The sequence below is a fragment of the Atheta coriaria genome, unplaced genomic scaffold (assembly GCF_025399875.1).
Source record: "Atheta coriaria isolate IRGN ID8LTWV9N9 unplaced genomic scaffold, Caltech_Dcor_3.1 hic_scaffold_3_pilon, whole genome shotgun sequence".
In the NCBI taxonomy this organism is placed as follows: Eukaryota; Metazoa; Arthropoda; class Insecta; order Coleoptera; family Staphylinidae; genus Dalotia; species Dalotia coriaria.
In genome coordinates this window covers 3,327,660-3,349,821 of record NW_027045445.1, presented here as the reverse complement: position 1 = coordinate 3,349,821, position 22,162 = coordinate 3,327,660, and the positions used below count along the sequence as shown (strand labels likewise).

The 22,162-nt window shown below is 38.2% G+C and overlaps 4 protein-coding genes and 1 long non-coding RNA gene across 9 annotated transcripts; 3 read left to right on the top strand and 2 right to left on the bottom strand.

The window, feature by feature from the left end:
- Window positions 1-3,519: 3,519 nt before the first annotated feature.
- LOC135804208 (fibroblast growth factor receptor-like 1) lies at window positions 3,520-5,953 on the top strand. Its single transcript, XM_065317994.1, has 3 exons — window positions 3,520-4,422; window positions 4,481-4,620; window positions 5,163-5,953. The coding sequence occupies exons 1-3, from the start codon at window positions 4,356-4,358 to the stop codon at window positions 5,883-5,885; spliced, it is 930 nt and encodes a 309-aa protein (XP_065174066.1). The 5' UTR covers window positions 3,520-4,355; the 3' UTR covers window positions 5,886-5,953.
- A 1,196-nt stretch (window positions 5,954-7,149) lies between these two features.
- On the bottom strand, window positions 7,150-9,110 carry LOC135789635 (uncharacterized). 4 transcript variants are annotated; one of them, XM_065299555.1, is made up of 6 exons: window positions 8,848-9,110; window positions 8,620-8,785; window positions 7,978-8,557; window positions 7,797-7,925; window positions 7,585-7,743; window positions 7,150-7,509 (listed from the first exon to the last, which is right to left on the bottom strand). In XM_065299555.1, exons 1-6 carry the CDS (start codon window positions 8,960-8,962, stop codon window positions 7,192-7,194), a joined length of 1,467 nt encoding a protein of 488 aa, XP_065155627.1. In that variant the 5' UTR covers window positions 8,963-9,110; the 3' UTR covers window positions 7,150-7,191. The 4 variants fall into 4 exon arrangements, with proteins under 4 accessions (XP_065155627.1, XP_065155628.1, XP_065155630.1 ...); XM_065299556.1 differs by having other exon boundaries at window positions 7,321-7,529; XM_065299558.1 differs by having other exon boundaries at window positions 7,369-7,509; window positions 7,568-7,743.
- Window positions 9,111-13,012: 3,902 nt separating this feature from the next.
- Window positions 13,013-13,782, top strand: LOC135803674 (transcription factor HES-5-like). Its single transcript, XM_065317346.1, has 2 exons — window positions 13,013-13,180; window positions 13,369-13,782. Exons 1-2 carry the CDS (start codon window positions 13,139-13,141, stop codon window positions 13,780-13,782), a joined length of 456 nt encoding a protein of 151 aa, XP_065173418.1. The 5' UTR covers window positions 13,013-13,138.
- A 1,038-nt stretch (window positions 13,783-14,820) lies between these two features.
- Window positions 14,821-19,188, top strand: LOC135789525 (sodium- and chloride-dependent GABA transporter 2-like). Its single transcript, XM_065299385.1, is given in 12 exon segments — window positions 14,821-14,993; window positions 15,978-16,286; window positions 16,543-16,806; window positions 17,027-17,129; window positions 17,186-17,318; window positions 17,395-17,633; window positions 17,699-17,915; window positions 18,051-18,203; window positions 18,344-18,547; window positions 18,613-18,634; window positions 18,637-18,782; window positions 18,848-19,188. Coding segments are annotated over 12 exon segments (1,962 nt in total). The 5' UTR covers window positions 14,821-14,968; the 3' UTR covers window positions 18,995-19,188.
- A 1,805-nt stretch (window positions 19,189-20,993) lies between these two features.
- LOC135803930 (uncharacterized) lies at window positions 20,994-21,886 on the bottom strand. 2 transcript variants are annotated; one of them, XR_010550918.1, is made up of 2 exons: window positions 21,620-21,886; window positions 20,994-21,565 (listed from the first exon to the last, which is right to left on the bottom strand). It is a non-coding gene; the product is annotated as an uncharacterized lncRNA (long non-coding RNA). The 2 variants fall into 2 exon arrangements; XR_010550919.1 differs by having other exon boundaries at window positions 21,644-21,886.
- Window positions 21,887-22,162: the final 276 nt, after the last annotated feature.

Below are 22,162 nucleotides of genomic sequence, written 5' to 3'. Positions count from 1 at the left end.
CGTCACTCAGTCATACAGAAAGTTGTGCTGGAGATTTGTTTAAAATTCAACATCATCATTCTCCCAACGTTAGTTTGATTTGAACGCTGGTAACGTAAAAATCTAGCAATCAAGATCTACAAATTACGATGGCATCAAAAGAATATAAAGAATCCGCAAAAACGTCTGAAGGTCCTTCAAACAAACCAGACAATATCGTCTTTATGGACGATAATAACATACAAGCAATAGCCAACAAACCAGAACCGAAAGAAGACGCAAAGAACGAAGTCAAACTGACGCCTAGAGTACTCATTGACACACCAATAAACGTCGATGTGGACGTTAACGGAGATCCGGTAGTAGTATTCGACTAATTCAAAGCAATATGTAAGTTAATTTTATGTTTGAATTTAAATTACCTATTCAGTATCAACATTATATTATTTTGGCATTGTTTCATGAAAGTTTTAATATTTAGTTTGTTGATAATACTCTATGTTATTTTTGTTGTTTTAAACAAATAATCATGTAGTGCCAGGATTGTTGCTAAAACGCAAAATCCAAAATTGGTTGTTTATTTACGCTAGAAATAAACTTTCTGCGCATAGGTAAATGCAAAACATTTCGCGCACTGTAATTAGCGTGCGTTTCGTGCAATTACAAGCACAAAAGTAGAATGAAAGGTTCATTAAAACGAGTAAGTCAATGTGACGAAGATATATGCGAGCAGTACATATCAATGAGAGGCGAGTAGGTGAAAGAAATCAGATTTATTATTCAATTCGAGTCGACACATTGTTATAGTTGACATGTTGGCATCGCACAAGACGAAACGTCGTTTTGAACGACGTTTGTGCGCTGTTTTTCGGTGTGTGCATTGTAATCGTGCTCGTCGGTGTCGTGAAGTTGATAAACAAGTGGAAGTTTAACATGAAAACGACCGCCCCTTTCAAAGTTAATCATCGCATAACGAGCGGATGCTGCCTCGTTTAAATTGAAGCGGTTAGTGAGGCAATTGTCGTCGGGATCAGGCTTGAGAAAAACAACACCGCGGATTTGTGTCGGGAACAAAAGCCATTTATGAAAGCAACGTGAATGCGTTCACGTCTTTGCTAAAATGAAATACAAAGTGCTTGTGGTTGTTGTGTGTGCTGTACTCTTGCAGCAATGTGTTGAGTGCAAACGCTCTGGTGGACGAAGCAGAGGTTCGAGTAGTCGTGGTTCCACTGGTCTGTGGGGTAATAATAACAAGAAAAAATCAGAATCTGGTAATGGCGCTGCTGCAAAACCTGCAACAAATGCTGATTTGGTCGCATTGAGTTATCCAAAACAAACTGGATCGTTACCAGCAGCCAAACCTAAGCCAAGTGCACCAAAATTGGAAACTCAAAAGGTTCAGAAGCCAGTTTCGAACATAGCACCAGCAAATCAAAATAAACCTGCTGTTGCATCAGCACCCGCAAGTAATGCGCAATCAAATCAACAAAGACCTATCGGATGGGATGTACCAAAACAACCAGGTCAAGGGCAACTGCAGACAAAATCTGTGGCAACGAATCAACAAAGTGCTGGAGGTCCACCTGCTTATGCTGCTCAACCAGGGCATGTACAAGGTGCTCCTCCACCATATAGTGCCGGAAGCTATGGTCAAGGTGCACCTCCTGCCTATAATCCAGGCAGTTATGGTCAACATTATCCCCAAGGTGCACCTCCCGCATATACTCCAAATGGATATCATCAAGCTCCACCACCAGCATATAGTGCAGGTGGTTACGGTGGTTACGGCCAACCTGCACACGGAAGTTATGGACACGCAGCTCCAAATTACGGACAAGGTTATAATCCACATCAACCTTATTCTGGAGTACACCCTGGTCAGTATAATCAAATGGGGGGAATGCAACATGGTGGTGGTGGTGGAATGTTTGGCGGTTCTCCTTTTGGTGGTGGGTATAAATCTGGATATGGTGGGTACGGCATGGGTGGTTACGGGGGTTATGGCGGAATGATGGGGCCTAAAAGAAGTTTTGGTTCCGGTTTTGCTAGTACTGCATTCACGAGTATAGCAACTGGTTTACTCGTATGGAGTTTAATGCGCGGAGGTCGTTCACAACACTACAACGTATACAATCATTACAATAACCCGGAAGCGGTGCCCCAGGAATTAACACTACCCGCAAATGTTATCACGCTTTGTTCAGAAAATGTAACACTACTTTGTGCACCTAATACGGTGCCGCTGTGCACAGCAAATGAAACCATTTTATGTGCGGTTACTGCTTCAGCAACTGTCCCATGCGTTGATAATGTCGGGGCGTCTTGTGTTGATACATCACTTCCTTGTACGGAAAATTGTGATGGAGAAAAAGAGGATCCTCCGTTAGCATTGCCATGTATTGCCAATGCAACAGTGAGTGGTCAAGTCAATCTAGGAAACTCTGATATGAGTATGAGTCTGTTTAAACAAACGCCACAAAATACTGATACTGTATTGTGTGTTACCACCATGGCAATGCCTTCTCCTGAAGAAGATAAAGCTGCTGAAGCTGCAATGCAAGCAACCGCGTCTCCGCAAATACCGCTAATACCAAATGCTCCTAATCCACCTCCAATTGATAGCACTTCTGATTTACCAACTACCAGGTAAAAACCAATATTCCCAATAGCCTTGGTTAGTCATTAACAAAATAATGTATTTGTGAACATATTATACAACTATAATGCAGTTAGAGTGTTTTATTTGCACCTGAAATTAATGTTAATAACTTCAATTATATCTATAATTAAGATAATATTGTAATTGTTACAGGTAAATCCAGAAGAAAAAAACGATCGGCCGATCTTCACTCGGTAATTCAGACGGTTTTAAGTGTTGGTAACGTCATAAGTATATTTATGGATTTATTTAATAGTGTTAGTAGATTTTTAACATTTATGAGAGAAATTAGTAGCTACTTTGACACGTAACCTATGGTAATTTAGTTTTAATGTATAGTTCTTAGAAAAATGAGTAATAAATGCATCGATAAACATTGACTTTTGCTTTTATTTGCGTTTCTCGTTTAAAAGTTACCGTTGTATAATCTTGATGGCAGTAGTGATGGAAGTCTACGTTACGGTAAGGATTCAAGGAAAAATATAACTAAAAAATAGTATTTGTTTATCAAATTTTGTACGATTATCATAAATAGATAAAAACATTTTATTTTTATCTTATTGTATGTCAAAATATTTAAAAAAATATTCTTTTTATTATAATTTTAAGTAAGTTGTAAGCTGTTAGTAAGTAAAATGTGGGTATATTTCCTTAAAAATAATCATAACTAAAATTTGCGTGGCAAATAAATAAATCTATAATTAAATTACGATGAAAATCTCAGCAATAATAATTTCGATGTACGCAATCCAAATTTATGATTTTCATATCATGGCTCCCAATGCAAATATTTCAACGACACACCGTACAAACGAATAATTAATGAGGTGCCGAGGAGATAATCTCGTTGTTCGGATTATATACGAGCGCACAACGCACGACAAAACATTTCCATTGAGATATCACGCTGGTGCGTTTTGTTCCACGCTCGTTCGGTTTGCTCGGTCGGTCACACATCGTGGAGATTGTTACATGAGCGTGGAACATCCGAACATGGTAGCGTAATGTTTGTGCAAGGTGTTGACAACGGTAGCCAATGAAATCGTGTAATACGAAAAGTAAACGTTCGTAGGTAGTGAGATTAAATAAAATTAAACGAGCGTCCGTCGACACCACACGTTCTGAAAGTGAAAATTTGTCCTATATTCTCGTATACGATTCGTTTTTGCGTTTATCAACGTGCGGTAGCAGCGATTGCACTCGATCAACTGAACATCAACCACATCGAATTTATCCGGCGCTCTCGCTCAACTTTAGCGATGTATGGATTAGTGCAAGGTATACGCCGCGCGCAAACGTGCGATATGTTATTTAAATAGATCGCATTTTAAATAAACCGCGTGGAAATCGTAAACGAGCGCGAACAGTGAGCTTGTGCGGATGGGGAACGCGGTGTGGGTGCACGCGATGCGCTAAGGAGACAAAAAATGCGCCAACAGCGAGCACGACGTGCACACGCTGAATAGGGGAAACTGTTTGTTGTGACGTTCCCGTATAAATGTTTGGATAAATGGATAGACGGATAGAGAGCAGTCGGTTGGTGTTGTGCAAAGGATTCATTAGATTAGTGCGCGCGAAGTGTACGCACGGAAATCCGCCGAAAGTGTTCAGTGCGTTGCAAATTAATCGATTTTCGGATTTTGGCACTAATCTCATCAACGATCCGACAAATGCCAGTATGCAGTTCTAGTGCCGCGCGTGATAGTCTCAATGAACAATGTTTAAAATACTCGTTGTCATTTACTTCCTACTTGTTATTTCAACAAAAGCCAAAAGAGAAAAAAGTAAGTTGAATAAAAAAATTAACATGAAACAAAAAATAAACATCACTTCTTCTTTTAGGGGATGAAATATACCCCTCGGAAGTTGGAGAAGGCTTTCCTGTAAAGCTGCTAAATTATAAACCTGGTGATGAGGTTTTCATGAAATGTAAAGACCACGACGCGACAAGCAACATGCACGAACACAGATGGAAATTTTTTGTAAGTAAACATGTATAATCTCTGAATTCACCAGGGAATCATGGTTGTATTACGCGTAGAGATAAGATTTTATCTTGACAGACGTTGTTGTACTTCGGATTAAATGCTACTGTGTTCTCGAATTATTATAAAAATCTGTTTAATCGCTGGCTATTGATAGGATTCTTATCAAATTTAATCAATTCGACAAGTATTTGTATTGTAAAACAGAAATACACGCAAAGGTATTGAGGTAACATTGGAAGACATTTTAAGTATGTAGTTAAAGGAAAATTTATTAAATAAATATGCGTTTAAAAATAGTCCGTTTAAACATCGGACGTTAAGACACGATCCTAATATTTGCTCTATAACTTTCCGATATCACAATAAACAGATCGCGCTTAATACACGCACGCAGTGCGTACATTTTATTTCACACATACAAATTAATTACTAAACTTAGTACCTATATGTAGTTTAAATCTTAAACAGTTATGTTTGTTATTTTTTCATTTTGGCGCATTCAAAATATACCAATTTTCGTGGTTTTTATTTTTCAGCCTTGCGATGATTGCAATAAAATGAAAGCAACACATATTGAATGGAGACTTCTTCCGCAACACAAGAAACGTTTACATTTTAAATCAGTATCACCTGCTGATAGTGGTAGATATCTATGCACAGTGAACGATAATACAATTGCTTCATATCAGCTCAAAGTGTCTCGAACGCAAAACTTAAACCAAGAATACAAATTCATCGGCCGTGCGCCTGAAATCGTTGACATTGAGAAAAACGATGATATCAGACCGAATGGTATTGTTGCGGTAAAATGTAAGATCATTAGCCCTATAGCACCACGTATTTGGTGGTTGAAGCAATGCGAAGAGGCCCAAAAGTGTGACCTGAACTACGACGGCAAATTCTACTATAAGATCAACGTCACCTACGACATGCAGCGGGAGGAGAACGTCTACGTGAGCAAATTGCATTTGCGCAATTTCACGCATCGTGACGACGGGCTGTACGTATGCGTAACGATGACCGAACTGGGAAAAGACTATCGAACGTTCACTCTTACTTTGCCACCCTCGGTGGCCGACGACGAGGGTGAGCGGCAAACGAGCAATCTTAGCTATTTGTTCCTCGTACCAATCGCTTTTATTTTAATACCAATTTGTATCGATTGTCTGGGCAAACGCATTGGGATTAAAAAAAGTAAACAGGAAGTTATGCTTCTTGAAGTTGTTACACCAACAACTCCAAGGATTTATAACAGTTGATAAAATGTAATGTTGCATTGTACATATATTTAGATTAATGGCTGTGATTATTAAATTTATTATTTTTACTGACTATTTTATTTAAAAATATATTGTACCAAGTTTATTTTCTAGTCAATCAAATTGTATTGCTGAGTGTCATCTTTCCGCAATCTGTCATAAGCTTCCAAAAGGGTATTAAGCTAATTACGAGGGTAAGAAAAGACCGAATCTAATGTAATTGATAGAAAGTTAGAAATCACTGATGTAGAAGGTGTTGAAAATCTCCTAAATATCCTAAAGTCGTCATTTGTTAAAAACTACGTGGGTGGTGACGTAAAACATATTTTCAAGTTTTAGGAAGTAGTTTTACTATAAAATTTTATTTCAACCCTAAAATTTAGTTTAGTGGTTTGCATGAATAAAAATTTACCTTTAATAGTAATTAAGTACTTCCTTATCTTTTTTATAACTACATAAAAACTTTTTCTTTTTCCTTTAACAACTAATCGTTGTTGGAAATCTCGTCCTATTCTTTTTTGTACCCTTTTCTTTAATCGTAAGGTGGATCAAATGAACTGAAGTACGAAAACGACCTAATTCTTTAACGCATGATATAATTCACACAAGCCGATCCCAATCTACTATTATTATCAACCCAATGAATCGATAATTTCAACAGCTTTATATTCATACCAGAGAATAGTTTTCGAACCCAACGAATTCTAATGACAAACACGACAGGTCATAATCGATAAGATATTTTCAGACATGATTGAATTCATTTCGATCTAGTCAATTCTCGGAGTGATTTTTTCTGCAGATGTAAACTTATACAAAAACATCTCCAACCCCTCTTATACCACCTTCTACTTCACGCGCATTGTTCGCAACTTGGGACAGTCAATTTTTGATGTGTTAGGCGGACGGCGTCCGAGTGCTTTGGAGTTAATGTAAAATAGCAATATGGTATAATAATAGACCAATATGCTCAAAGGCATTCACAAAATAACAACAAAACGTCAAAATTTGTGACTTAATGGCCGTGAAATGAACTCTAAATGGTCATGAAACGAGTCCAGTCACACGCATCCCTATTCTTATTTATTTCTCAGCCGAAATAGCGTGAGTGTGAAGCACAATTATTCTAGGACCGGTGCGCTCTTCACAATCTTCACAATTTGCACCTATAAACTTCACAAAAGCCGCCGACACACAATAGCAAACGAATTGTATTCCAAAACGACTTAAAATTGAAGACGTAAACAAAATTCTTCATCAATCATTCGTACGAAAATTTCATTTTATTTTATACTCAATTTGATTGTTATAAAATATTTCTTGGCAGTGCGTATTTTACCATAGCTTGACATCCAGACTGCTCATGTTCCTCCTCGCAGTTCGTCCTCTTCAACACGCATGCCCCGAAGTAGTTCGTAGCGAACCGTTCCGCACATGGACACTTATAATTGCAAACTACGGTATAGTTAACGCTGACAGGATCTCGCGGTCGTACCAGCACGTTAATGCACTCAGAGTGTTGCTTCTGGATGAGCCTGAGTATATTAAACAGGGCGCTGCCGAACGTATTCGTCACTGCAAATTTATGCTGCTTGTCGTAGTAAGGGACGACCGCAGACGCAATCTGAAATCAGGTCTGCACGTCTACATTAACAGTTTACGCATGCAACGAGCGCTTGTACTGGAAAGTCTACTAAACTGATTCAACTATCTGGTGGTGTTGTTGGCCGCCGGCGCCTGGCTCGCAATCGAACTTTCCGAGGAGATTTGTGTAGCTTGGCTCAACCTCCGAGAGGAAGTTCATGTCACTGCTACTAACCTGACGCAGGATCTTCGGCTCACTGTCACTTGTGTCATCCTGGAACGATATTGAAATTTAGAATATCGATCAATATTTTATATTGAGCTTACATTATCTTCAGATTCGAAGTCTTCATTCTTTTCAGAACTTTTGCATTTCATTTTTTCCAGACTCGCTTCCAAATCGTGCAGCTTCATTTCAATCTGTTCGATGTCTTTAGTTGAGTCTACTGGTTTCGGCTAAAAATTGTATGTCTATTTTATATTTCAAACAATAAAACAAAGTCTTTACGTGTGATGTAAGCTTAATTCCATTGTAGCTACTCTTGCTATTTACACTTTTGTTATCGGTCTGTCGTCGCAGTGTTTTCAACTGTGCCTCCGATTGTCGAAGTCTGCGTAAAAGCTCGGACTTTTCGGCGGACATCTGTTGGATCTGCTGTTTGAACTGGTTCGAACATTGAATGGACTCCTCCAGCTTACCAAGGGTAGCTTGACGCGCAACCGTGTTGCTTCTAATTTCCCTCGTGGCTGCCTCGAGCCTTTTCAGTAGTACGTTCTTGTCGCGCAACACCTCCATCATTTTCTGCTTGATTATTCGATTGTCCTTTTCGGATTGTGCAAGGAATCGAGTCAAATTGCGTTTTTCTTCATTTAAACCCTCCAGTTTCTTATTTAGACTAACAACTTCTTTAGTAGCACTCATCAGTTCCATATTTTCATCTTTAGCTTTATATTTATGCATTGGACACGCGTCATATTTATTTTCATGTATGATTACAATGTTTTCAGTGTTATCATCTATGTTATCCATAAGCGCGGCTCGAATGGCCATATTTGTTGCAATTATTTCATTTGTAGTTTGCAAGCGTCTGAAATAAATTTTAAAGTTTACTACCAAGAGTAACAGATTAGGCATTTATTGATGACCTACTTCGGATAGTACTTTCTTGAGAGTACCGCCAATACAAGAATTATATTGGTAGTTAAAAATGTTAACGCGTATGTCCAGAAGGACCACTCAGTTTCAAGGTTTTCTCCAGTTTGGAACGAGTGCAAAAATTGAGCTTCTTTTTGCCCTTCTGCTACTTTATTTAGATCTGCAAATGGATACAATTTATTTTTAGCGTTTCACGAGGTATTTTTGTCACTTCAGACTCACCGCTTTTAGCGAACTCTCCGGGAACCAATATACTTCCGTTATAATAGTCGTATCCACTCATACAGACCCAAAACAAAATGCCAAGACAACACAATCTCTTCCAGTGAACACGCATCGTGCATTCTCACCTCAAACCACCAGATATAACACAACCACTTAATATAAACTATAAATATATAACGCGCAAATTGTAAAAGAGTAAATCTAAATTTAAACAGAACGCAAAAAAACTGTCAAACGATATTATACGCGTTTGTGTGTGGTAAATTTTGTTTCATTGACAAACTTGATTTTTCGTTTTTCACTTATTCTGAACTTCATTCATACCCCTTTTGCTATAGAATTCATAGTTATACTAGTCAATGAACTTCTCTTTATGAAAGTGTGCAAAGACGCATGAACGCTATGAAGTACATTCAAATTTCCATAAATTATTGTGATATTTTAACGTTTCTAAAGTGGGAGTACTTTAGTTCTATTGCAGTGGTAGCGGAAAAAGTACAACCAAAGAACTTTTGGTTTATTCATTGTGCACTTGCTTTTAACCGAAGAGAGCGTAGTAAATTTGCTACGCACGCGTACTATGCAGAACGTAAGTACTCGCCAGGTAGGTAAAGTAAATAAATGCACTCTTCTGTCGAGTACGCTGTTCTCTAGGACCCACCGATGAAGCGTTTCTTCAAAAGGTAAAGTTAACCTCGCGTCGGCTCCCCTCTGATTGTTTGTTCGTACAGAATTGTACGCACGTAAAAAGGCAGGAAGTGGTCTATTATTGACTATTTTGGAAATCATTCATACTCTATCTACAAACTGGGTATGAAGGTACTTGCCCATCGTCGATATAAGTCGAGAATATCTTCGATCAATTGTTCATTGAGTTTTTCGAAGTTTTAATGCACTTGGATGAGTTTCCAAACAGTTAGGGGAGAATTATACTTCAATATAAAAGAAACAAGTGCATGGGAGTTTTTTTACGTTTAGATTTGTTTATTATTTTACTTTTACATTTTCTATTCTTCATATATATTTTGCAAAAAAATAAATCATGTAAACATAACTATATTGTAAGCTATAGTGGAGTTAGAATGCATATTCTAATTTAAAGTTTGAATTTGAGAGAAAATGTCTTAGTAGTAGTGAGTGCGCATTGAGTTATGGACGATAACTGTGTCCTTGTGAATTCACGTTCTGCGTTCACAATACTTAAATTTAACTATTAAGTTTGCGCGAAGATGGCGTTAAAATGCACATTTTTATATTAAATTTTTCGAGGCCATGAGGTGTGAGATCTTTGTTTACAACATTGCGAACAGTGTGTGTGCACCTGATAACAGTGGTCGTGGAAGTCACGTACACAAAATATTGCTTAGTAGTGACTTTGTGTTTACTTTCAACTTGTGCAATTTTAATTAATTTATCAACGGTATTTTTATTATAAAAATAAAATTCTGATTTTCGTCATAAGAAAATTTCACCCGTGTGAAACCGACTTGCTCGTTATTTATAAAAATGCAGTTAGAGAAAATCCCGATGGTAGTGATACCTACATACATAGTAGACATATTGGCACCTCTTGAAGCGTTAAGATTCCAAGAACTTGCTTTGAAAGCGTCACAATTGTACATTTTCTTGCATGTGCCCTTGTGTGTGCATGTAGCTGAAACTCGGATTTTGGTCATTTTGGAGTTCATTGAAGTCGACGCATTTGAAAAGCGTGCCAGCGTGTAATTCAGCGAGAAGTCGTAGTGGACTGCAGCACCGCATGTATGCGTAGACCGCCCGCAAGTTACAAATAAATAAATCACACCATTTTATGACTTGGGATTTGAAAGGGCACTCGAATGACAAATAACTTTGTAGTTACTGCCGGGTGGTGGTTAGACCAAAGCTAAAAGTGCATTTTATGTCATATTTATTTCATATTGATTATTTTTTAGCAATCTAACTTCAATTGTAAGATATTTTGTTGTATAAAACACTTGAGTGTGAATATCAAGTTACTATTCACAAATTTCTAAGGTTACTTCCTGTCCACTTGTTATCTGACCGGTATGCCAAAATAAAGTATCAAATTCAAGACGACGCATTATGAAGCGTGAAACATGACAACATAATTTGCGGAAACGCGGCAATTATTAACTTACTACGTTCATTCATTTTCATCTACGAGTACGCCGTATTTGATATTAATACTTTAATACCCTAGACACAAAAAAGTATCGATCATCGAAGCATGATTCCATCAAGTCTCTTGAACAAACAACGCGATAGCGACGCGAGTACACCAAAAAGCATTCAAGCATGAAGTCATGAAACGTCATAAAGTGTAATATACCAGCAAAGAGCACCTCTTTTTGTGGCGTCCTTAAAACTCATTTGTTGTGCTTGGCTTCTGTGTTTTTCTGTCCATCCGCGGTGGGATTGAATTCGCTCAAATTACCCAAACCAGTTTCGTTTAGGTCTAACTTTAAGTGCACGCCGCGGCGTGCCTCGTGTATAAATAAATAATTGAATCTGAAGGCTGTCACGTGTATGATAATATTGAATAAAAATGAACAACATCCTCAGCGGGCGCGCGCGCGCAACTGTAACGGAAGGAGATGATTATTCGTAAAAAGCTCCATTCTTCTCTTCGGCGGTAGCGCCAAAAAAGTATTGCGTTCGGCACGATGAAGCGTGCACGCGGACGGTTAAAGCGTGGCGCTTTTTTCCACCTCTAACCTGAAGCAGGCAATTCTCAACGCAACATTACCTCAGAGTTCGTGTTGGGTACTCTTTACGCTATACATTTATTTTAATTTTAAAACGATGCACTTTTCTGAAATAAGAATAGTGTTTACGGTGCACTTATTCTGTTTGTAGTTTAGAGTCGCAGAACAGAAGTTTGCAAAGTAGAACTTTTAAACTCAAATAATTTGTTCGAAAATAATGCGGTAAGTTTTGTTGTACTTTTGTGTTTACGTTCGTGTGGTGATTATGTATTGTGCAAAACTGGGAAGGGATTTATTTTTCTGTATTTTGTGAACTACGGTTCAATTCTTTACCTTTTTCTGTCTATTCAATCACAAGATTAGATGGGATTACATGTGCCATTTTGCTCTGTGAAAAATATTTGGAACGCAACGGTTTGTCATTTAACCTTGCAAGTAATTACGCAATTTAAAAAAAAAATTATACATTTTTTTGATAAATTCTACAATTTTAATTTATTTAATTATTTGAAAAACTCCTCTTAAGAACTCATAATAACTTAACATCTCCAACAGACTAATAAGTCATCTCACGTTGTAATTAAAAGAATAAAGCGTCGCACCCTCATCTTGGATAATTTGCATAATAAGCCCAGCATAAGCTGCTAACGTCAGTGGCTGTGGCGACAGTTAGCACAGGATTCTCACATTCACTTGTTTCGCCAGTGTCGGCTTACACGGTCGTCGGCGAGATAAAGCTCACTTTCTTCGCTCCTTCCGAAGAATCTCCGCCTCCTTCCTGTTACATTATGCTAGCTTCGCGTCGGAACGGCGAATGGCCTCGTTTTTTAGCCTTTTTGTAAACATTACCGTGTCACGTATGCGCCGCTGCATTGTGTCCCATTAGACCAGGCTAGACGACAGTGCTAAGTTCGTTGGGATGTTGGAGATCTTTGTCCCTTTTTTTATTTCGCACCTAGCATCTCATCTAGAGCGGTCTAAAGAAGACGAGAAGATATGGCCCAAGAAATGAAGAAGGATGACGACGGCAGTGAATAATAAACGGGATAACGTCAAGCGTTATGGAAGACTTGTACGGAAGTCTAACGAATATCTATTATATTTTTACAATTATACGATCATGCCCTATATTTTATGTACCCTTTTTATTGTGATCGATTTTCATTTCAATTTCATGACCTAGTTTAAATTTAAAGCACTTTCTATTACTCCATCAACAATTTTCTGATATATGATTTCAGGAAACCGATTTTATGTTTTACAAATATACAAATACTTTGTACTTACATAGTCTTGCGTCTTAAGCAACGTTGGTGGGGATGTTTTGGTTGTACAGGTACTTCGAGGAGTTAGACACCTATTGTCGTCTCGTCATTGTATGATCTTCTTGCCGGTTCATCAATGACTGCCCGATGAATGAGCACATTTCCCGTCTGGTGGGGGAAATCGTTTATCTTCAAGCACCCGAAGCTTGGACCATTCAGAATCTGCAAGAAACTCACTCAAGAACCATCGACAGTGCAAACAAGTGTAGTGCAGCAAACAAGTTCCAAACAGTGAAAACTTTGGTATACAACAACATGAAGACTGAATGTAAAACCCCCATGTCCGAAACACGTAAAGTAAGTTGCAACACATTCGAAACTGAAGATGGAGCTTTTAGTCATGTAGCATCAATTAAAACTTTTCGTTTTCACTCTTCATGAAAAGCTCTCCGGTGTAATTTTCTCGCCATTTTTCAAACTTTCCAAGCCTTATTTTCACTTAGGAATTCTCAGGCGTGCATTATTAATAGAGTTATTACTTTCAGATTCGCAAACCGTTGATGGAGAAGAAACGCCGTGCCAGGATTAACGACAGTCTCGAAATGCTCAAACAAATTCTGCTTGATTCAAAAGCGAATGTTGGAGAATCTGCCGCAAGTCGAAAACGTAGAAATCAACGCACTGCTAAGTTAGAAAAAGCGGATATTCTCGAAATGACCGTGAATTACATCCAGAATCTAAAGACGCGTATTGATGGAGGTCGGGAAAAGATGCTGGGCGAGCACGAGACCAAGTCGGCAGGGAGGCGGCACGCCGCTGACGCTACTTATGATGGTCTACAAGTTGGTGTTACACTCGTGCCAACACGCTTGGGCAACGGGGAATTGGCGTTCGTCCTGCCCGGCAATCATGCATCGCCTGTCACCCAGCAGGACGATAACATGTGGAGGCCTTGGTGATATTTTTACGTTCAACTAATTTAAAGGCTGCCTTGTTTTAATTTGTTTACTAGTGGTTACGTTTTTGTATATAGATATGAAAATTGATAAAAGAAGCTATTCTGTGATATTAGGATTGATAGGTTTCTATGCAATAAATATTTGTAAGTAATAAATCAAAAAAAAATCCAATTATTTTTGGACATTTCCTTGAATACAGAAAAAAAGGACCAATTAGTCAACATCATCACAAAATATCATTAACAAGCACGCTTCGGCATTTTCAGTTCCTTGCAAACTACGTCGCGTGTACAGTGTGCAAGTGGGCGTCCTGCGAGCACGTGGCACAAATCAACGGGTAAACAACGTGTGCGCTCGGTATTACAACACCACTGATCCATCCATATGCCATGTCTACATGTACGTTGCATATTAACGCATATATATTGAATGTATGCATGTGTATGAATCGGAAAGCGGTTAAAACATTCGCGTGCTGCGCTGCGTATTACTCGTTGCTCGTTTCGCATCCGTGTGGACAGCTTGTGTAGCAGCAATGTATCGTCAATAATCGATTCTAATTTTAACCAAACCAAAGCGCACCGAACCGAACCGAACCAACAGCTAATAACACCAATATTTTTAACTGTGGACATTCGACTTTAATTCTCCTTTAATTGTATACAAACAAGTCATTAAGTGAAGAAACGTACAAAACAATGTAATCATGGTTCGTACATTATTAATATGCATCTTTATTGCGTCGGTATCACAAAAATATTCATTGGCTTTTAATAGCAATTAACAATATCGATTTGTAATATGTGTGTATTGGGCCACGTGCAATAAAAATCTTGCACACGTTGTAAATGAACTAAACCAAAAATAGTGTGCAGGATTCCGCTGGCACCGGTTTTATCGGAAAATTACTTTAACTTTTACATACTTTTGAGTCTAACTTCTATTTTCGCTCTTTCTCTTATAAACATGCTGAAATCATCGTTTACATCTCTATAAAAGTATCCAACAAAATCGCAAGTGAGCTAGTCGTATAAAAGTTCTCAGCACGAGCAAAAATTTCATTTTCATTCGTTCTGTTATGAATCATATACGAAATTCTTTGAATACACTATAATTTAATATAAATGACTGAAATAGTTAATAGTTAACACAGTGTCAAGGACAAGGATAAAACAATATTTTCAAGATGAAGTTTTTATCAAGTATATTGGGTAAGCTACAAAGCAGAATCATTCAATCAGAAAATATATCTGATGCAACAAACAATATCGGTGTCGATATGAATTAATGAAGTGAATAAAATTCAGGCAAAGCCCAAAATAACCAATTTGCATTTTTGTTCAGTTTTATTTTTGGCGTTTGATTGTATCATACTATTTCTATAAAATTATATTTAAACAATTAACTTTGAACATTTTTATTTTTTTATTCATAAATTTTTTCTAAATATTTTTAAATTGATAAGTTTAGTTATTTAGTTAATAATAGAAAATAATGTGATATAATGGTGATATAATCGACACTCGGTATATTATTGGACTAAAATCAGCAGACTAAACATGAGAGACAATACAAATTATTTGGCATATGCAATTATTTGTTTATTAGCAATCGTACGAGTGTGTACGCGTCCATATATTCAATACTCTGATTGATTTGAATTAGTATAATTACCGAATGAATTGCCGCCTATCGATTTGAATTTGTCGATCGTATATTTGGAGACTGTGTTTCACCCTCGATTGCAGTCGCCCGCCAGTCGCATTTCGCATCAACAGCGCGATCAATGCCATTATTATTTAATGCATTTCGCTCGTTGTTAAAATACTATACAACCAATTTATCGTAAGTGCAGCATTTATTACCCTATTGAATTATTTAGATATGCTTGTATAGAGCTTCACAATCAAAAAAATACTTGTGCCAAAAACTACCGCGGCGTACTAAAAATACCAAAATCAGCAGGGCAAACTTGACCGCCAAAATCAAAGGCACGCGTTGCAAACACTGCTATGAAAATAAAATTATCACATCATATAGACAGTGTTCACTTTCAACTCATTCGAAAGCAACGCACTTTTGTTTTCCGCGAGTGTGAATGGCGGGTGTAAAATATGGTAAACATTTATTCCACCGATTGAGGCCCTAGATTTTAGGGTGAAGTCAAAGGTAACACTCACTTTCTTGCATTATAGATAAGATGTCCAACAAGATGTACTTTTGGAATGAGAGCGCGGGTTCGCCTGGTGATGCCGGCGACGGGTTGAAGCAACAGGAGCAACCCACGTTCGTGCACAAGCAACAGGAGATACGCAAAGAGAAACGGTTGAGTTACGTAAGCGTGAGCGAGGATGGCAGCAGTTCTGGACCGGACAACGACAAAGTGAAGCTGGAGCGGGGCGGGTGGAACAACAAATTGGATTTCCTATTTTCCTGCATTAGCCTTTCCGTTGGCCTGGGCAATGTCTGGCGATTTCCGTATCTCTGCTACAAGAACGGCGGAGGTAATGCCATACTCAAATTAGTCAACTTTACGTGAATGGCACGCATAAAAAACGCTCAATAATTTATGTGACACGTGCAAAGTATCCTTGGCAGTGTGCGTTCATAATTCTATTTTAAACTTTCCGACCTTATGCACTCGTATTGTCTAGGTCGGGATAATTTATGATACAAAAACGTTTTTATTGCATTTTAGTTTAAAAATACCCAATACTAGTCTACCCAATAAAAGTTGACTTCGTAATCATTTTTTTACAGGAGCTTTTTTGGTCACGTATACAATTGCGATGATTTTCTGTGGCATTCCAATGTTTTATCAAGAAGTGGCAATTGGGCAGTATTTGGGTTCGGGCGGAATGACGTTTGTGGGTCAGCTGTGTCCTATCTTCAAAGGAGTTGGCTACGCAACGATGACCATTGTCTTCTTGTTGGACGTCTACTATTGTATTATCATCGCTTGGACCTTGTTTTACCTAATCAGCACATTCAGTATACTACCACATCTGCCATGGGCGCATTGTAGTAAGCTAATTATTTACAGATTTGCACTAGAGTTGTTGTTATTACATTAGTAAACCTTCAGTCTTTGCTGGGAAATGAGTTTAACTTTGCTCCAAGTTTCCGCATTTGCAAACTGTAGTACTCTGCAGAAATTAAACTTTTCCGACGGCGAGTTGAAACTTTAAAGTGTAATAGTGCTTATAAATTGAAAATTAGTCGACTCATGAGTTTGAATTTGCAGATAACTTCTGGAATACGCCAGCGTGCATAGAAAACGCCACTCAGCATCAAATCAATGCAACAATAAGCAAGAGAGTCGCATCGCCAGTTGAGGAATATTTCGAGTAAATTTCACCATTAACATTGTGACAGTTGGAGTATAATAATATTTGGGTTTTAGTCATGCTGTGCTTGGAATATCATCTGGAATAGAAGATATTGGAGGGATGCAGTGGTCTCTCTTTGTTTGTTTAATTGTCGGTTGGATATTAATTTACTCTATCATTCGCAAAGGTCTGCATCAGAGTGGAAAGGTATTAGTGGCGCTGCTAACTGTGCAATAACTGCAAAATTATTACCGAAATGGTAACACATGTTTTAATTTCGCAGATAATTTGGTTCACAGCGATATTTCCGTATGTTGTCTTGTTAATCCTCTTAGGACGCGCCGTGACACTGCAGGGAGCGTCGGCTGGATTAATGTATTACATAACACCGCGTTGGGAGGAACTTCTTAGTCCAATACCCTGGATGGATGGCGCGACGCAAATCTTCTTTGCGTACAGCATTGGTTGCGGAGCGTTACCTGCACTTGGGTCGTTCAACAAGTTTCACCACAACTGCTACAAGTAAGCAGATTATACAAAATATTGATTCTTGCCTATCCTGATGATTGAAATTGATTAACTTTCAGAGACGCGTTAATAACGTGCGTCATTAACACGCTCACCTCGCTGCTGGCGGGTTGCGTGACGTTTTCTATCCTGGGACACATTGCTGAGGAATATGGAGCCAATGTAGGGGATGTAGTGAAGAGCGGGCCTGGTTTGGTGTTTCTCACGTATCCCGAGGTGGTCCTCAAGCTCCCCGGCGCTGCCCTATGGGCCGGAATATTCTTCCTCATGCTGATCGTAAGCAGTCCTTTTGTGCGTTGCCGGAAAACGGTTTTAATTAAACCAAAACCCGCATCCTGAACGCAAACCATAAGTGTCGACATGTCGACTATTTGTCTAGCTGAAGTTGTAGCAGTTGGTAAATCGTTCCAGATGCTCGGGATCGACAGTGAATTCTGTTTGGTCGAGTCTTTCATAACCGGCGTCGTGGATAATTGGTCGGAGACTTTGAGACCGCACCGCGACAAGTTTACCGTCGTCATTTGCGTCGTTATGTTCCTGCTCGGCGTTCCTATGGTAACTCATGTAAGTATATACTAGGCCGACACTAAACTGAACCAGATCGGAATTCGCAACTGGCGAATTCTCCGGGTTGCGTTGAGTCGATGTTTAACACTTCACAGCATTGCGGTTTGCATTGAACGAGAACCATGCACGTGTTACAGGGTGGCATGTACATCTTCCAATTAATGGATTATTACTCAGCCAGCGGAATGTCATTGCTCTGGGTGTGCTTCTTCCAAACAGTAGCAATCTCGTGGATATTTGGTGTGGAGCAATTGGCAGATTGCATTGAGCAGATGATCGGAAGCAGGCCCAATAAATTCTGGACACTCTGCTGGAAGTACTGTGCACCGTGCGTGATGTTGGTAATAGAAACACCTCAATTGATAATCTTTATATCTTAATTAACAATAATTATTCCCGAATACAGGCAATATTTATATTTCAATGCGTCCAATTCAACCGCTTGTGTACGGTGGCGGGTACACGTACCCAAAGTGGGCCAACATAATTGGTTTCTGTTTGAGTTTAACTTCAATGGCGTGGGTTCCCATTTACGCTATTTATTATTGCTTAGCAGGACCGAGCAGTATAATTAAGGTAAATGCTTCAATGTGCCAAACGAGCGTCAAAGGAATTTATTTTCATTATTGTGAATTTTTTAGAATTTCAAAAATGGATTGAAGCCACAAATTAAACCACGTCGTATATCAATCAAAGATAAACAAATGGGAATGCTAATATCAGAAAGTACAGCATCCGGCTTTGGATTAGAACAAGAGGATGATTCCTATATTTCGCAAATGCCATAATACTTTTTGCATTTCGCTAAAGTATAAAGATATATTCCTAATACTTTAAACTTAATTTAAGTTCATAGTTGTAATATAGTTAGTTTATACAGTTCATTTATCAAAGTTGTATATAATTATTAACTATTTGTAAGGAAAACATGAGAGAAAAGATTTATATAAACTTAATAAAGTAACGATGTGATAAACAAAAACAGTAGTATCAATTGTCCGGTTCAGAGTGTTCAGTAATAGAAAACTGTAATTTTCTACGAATATTTCTAGCTGTTGTAGAAGTTGCATAACTTGAATTTCAAACATGTAACAAAATGAATACAAAAATGTATAACATGTTTGCCTAGTCCTTTTTGCTCACTTTTTTCCATTTTACTACGCTTACCATAGGTTTCATATAGGTCCGACCCAGGCCGGGCATCGCGTCATACACAGGGCTTGGATCGATAGATAAAATGTGTGTGCGCCCTCCGGAATGAAGCTTCACGAAAAGTAGAAATCGCACTGCTGGCCGGAATACAAAACACACCCGGCTGCCCGGCCGCCTTCGTGCAAAGTACGTTCAATCATTAAACGTGATCGGAATCCGTGGACGATGCTCACCAGTGTAAATGCTTAGCCGTCTTCAATTCGTCAGCGCCATCAGCACGTTATTCTTTCCGTCCGCTCCTGCGGCCTGTATCGTCCGTTCCTGTTTCCCCTGAGAGTGAGCACAATGTTCGCACAAAGTGGATGGGGATGTTGCATCTTCGATAATTTAATTTAATGAAATACTATCCCGCTGCTTTTGCGATTGTCTATATCGGAACAAAGTAATACCATAATAAAAATGGTTGCAAGTGAAGAAAAATTGTTTGCAGCATGAAAATAATAATGAAATACTACATTATCGCGTGCGCGTGTGTGAAGAAAATAATAAATTACATCTTTAGTGGTATCATTAATGTTTCTCTCTTGATAATTATCCAAATAGTCATTAGTGCACTTAGTCGGAATTGCACAAGTGAGATAAATTGGACCATTAAATTGGTATCGCGTTCGCTTGCAATCTTACGAATACTAAAGCTTCCAATAGAAGTTTCGCTCAATCTCTGGTCCTTGGATAAGAATACACACATACAATTCTAAAGTATTGGTAAACCCCTATCTAACTTCTATAATTTAATCTTGATGCAGGTCACGATCTGAAATTAACTTTACGTTCGTAGCTAACTTCGATTTCATGACCATTCAAACAACAAACTGGTTCGGACATACTGACACATAGAAAATCATTGATTCTACTTTGATTTAGCTTCATTTGCTATTTAATATTTTAAGTCTCCAAAGAATAGAAGAATCTCGAAAGAATAAAAACTATAAAAAGTCCATTTTATCCGTTATGTTTGAAGTCAATTTTTATTACATAGCAACAGAAGAATAGGAAACAGAGAGAAAAGCGAATATTCTTTACTTTCAGACGCTTTTTAGTTTTCCCAGTATTCGCGTTTTTGCGTATGGTCATAGTGCCCCCAGTGTGCACTTTGATGTTGCCAGAGTTCGAGAACGCGTCTAGTAGCCTCTACTACAGATAACCTTCGCGTCTGGGTTGTGAAAAGCACTATCAAAGAGAAAAAAATCATTGACTTAGCAATGAAAAGCGTGGGCCCTTTTCAACGGCCCCAATTAACTAAAAAGGATTTAATTCAATATACGACTATGTCTTCCAATAGAAAAAATACATTACTGGGTACAATCAGAATATTTTTTAGAATTTATTTTATTTCTGAAAAAATAGAAGACAAATGTTGTAGTAATTTACCACTTGTGGCGACAGCTTAGTTTTAACCACTCCCGCACCCTCTATTCTAAACGCCTCACACATACAAATATTTTCATGGAGTAGTAAAATAGAAGTAACTTGTTGAATTTATTTGCCCAAGGGAAACATAGCCGCTTTCCCTTCTAATCTAACAGCATCAACATCTCCGATACGCTTGCCTGATAAAAGCAATATCAACTGCTATTTTTGTTTTTATTTTGACTTTATTTCATTTGCCATTTTATTTTATATTATTCCATACAAAATGTATCCGAAAACTTTGTCATCCTTTAAAATATTGAGTGAAGAATAATGTACACAAACAATCTTCAATTAATGAGACCCTAGTTTAATTAAAACGAGAGGATAATCCAAAACCTAAATAACTTTTCAGTAAGTTGTGTTCGTATAAATTAAGAACTATATACAAAGTCAGCACAAAAGTTGTTCCAACTTGAACTAATTGCAAACCAAGATAATAACTATAATAAGTAGGTAACCATGTAACTTTAGAAATAGTTCATCCACTTCGCCATTCAGTTAATAACTACGCGTAACATGAATTCCAATCGCGTTCGTCTTACAAAACTCACGAAGCTTCAGCGCATAATCACGCAGCAGAATTGAGTTGAGCGTCGAGTTCGAGCGCTTCAAGTCGCTATCTTGTTACGTCGGCCATTGAAAATAAGGACAGGAGTTTAATTTGAGGTTCATTCCGCAAGAATGGTTCCGTCATAACTAGATCTTGATTTGTTGATAGTTATCATCACTGCAAACTGCAAACAGTTTAATTAAATTGAGTAAATTTATGACAGATTACAATTTTTCACTGTGTATAATAAACAAATGTATACTTTGTGTTCACAGCAAGTTGACACGCAACTTTTGTCGGTTTTGCCGGTTGAGGCATATAAATAAATATGACGCCCAGGGTAGTTCATAAAACAAACTTTAAATGAACATAAAGTAGCTCGTGCGTATTGTGGCGGCGGCTACGGTTGAGTTAGACGGCTAACTCGGCAGTTGAAGCACCGTTGAATAAGGAGCGACATAAATCAGTCGACAGCCCCCAGATGTGACAGCAGGACAAGCGAAATTGTTCTTAGTCTTTAGTCGTGAGTCGTACTTGGCCGATTGTTGCCGAACAAAAGTCGCATAAAAAGCATCCAGTGAATTCAAAGTAACTTGAAAACAAAGTGAGGTTATGCAACATACTCGTACAAGTAAGTTAATTATATGTAGGCATATCTAAATATTAACTGGATGAGTAGTTTAAAATCGAATTGGCAGGATGATTGCAGTGATGTGTGGCACAGTGCACTAACACACATTACTCCTGTTCAAATAGCTCTGGACGGTTAATGTTTACTCAA

Excerpts from the sequence above, each read along its gene's own strand:
- LOC135789635 (XM_065299555.1), bottom strand. The coding sequence starts at position 8,962 with ATGCGTGTTCACTGGAAGAGATTGTGTTGTCTTGGCATTTTGTTTTGG. Across the intron at positions 8,786-8,847 it reads CGGAGAGTTCGCTAAAAGCG|ATCTAAATAAAGTAGCAGAA; the intron begins GTGAGTCTGAAG and ends ATCCATTTGCAG. Across the intron at positions 7,926-7,977 it reads GAATTAAGCTTACATCACAC|CCGAAACCAGTAGACTCAAC; the intron begins GTAAAGACTTTG and ends TACAATTTTTAG.
- LOC135804208 (XM_065317994.1), top strand. The coding sequence starts at position 4,356 with ATGTTTAAAATACTCGTTGTCATTTACTTCCTACTTGTTATTTCAACA. Across the intron at positions 4,423-4,480 it reads AAAAGCCAAAAGAGAAAAAA|GGGATGAAATATACCCCTCG; the intron begins GTAAGTTGAATA and ends TTCTTCTTTTAG. Across the intron at positions 4,621-5,162 it reads AACACAGATGGAAATTTTTT|CCTTGCGATGATTGCAATAA; the intron begins GTAAGTAAACAT and ends TTTATTTTTCAG.
- LOC135803674 (XM_065317346.1), top strand. The coding sequence starts at position 13,139 with ATGAAGACTGAATGTAAAACCCCCATGTCCGAAACACGTAAA. Across the intron at positions 13,181-13,368 it reads CCATGTCCGAAACACGTAAA|ATTCGCAAACCGTTGATGGA; the intron begins GTAAGTTGCAAC and ends TATTACTTTCAG.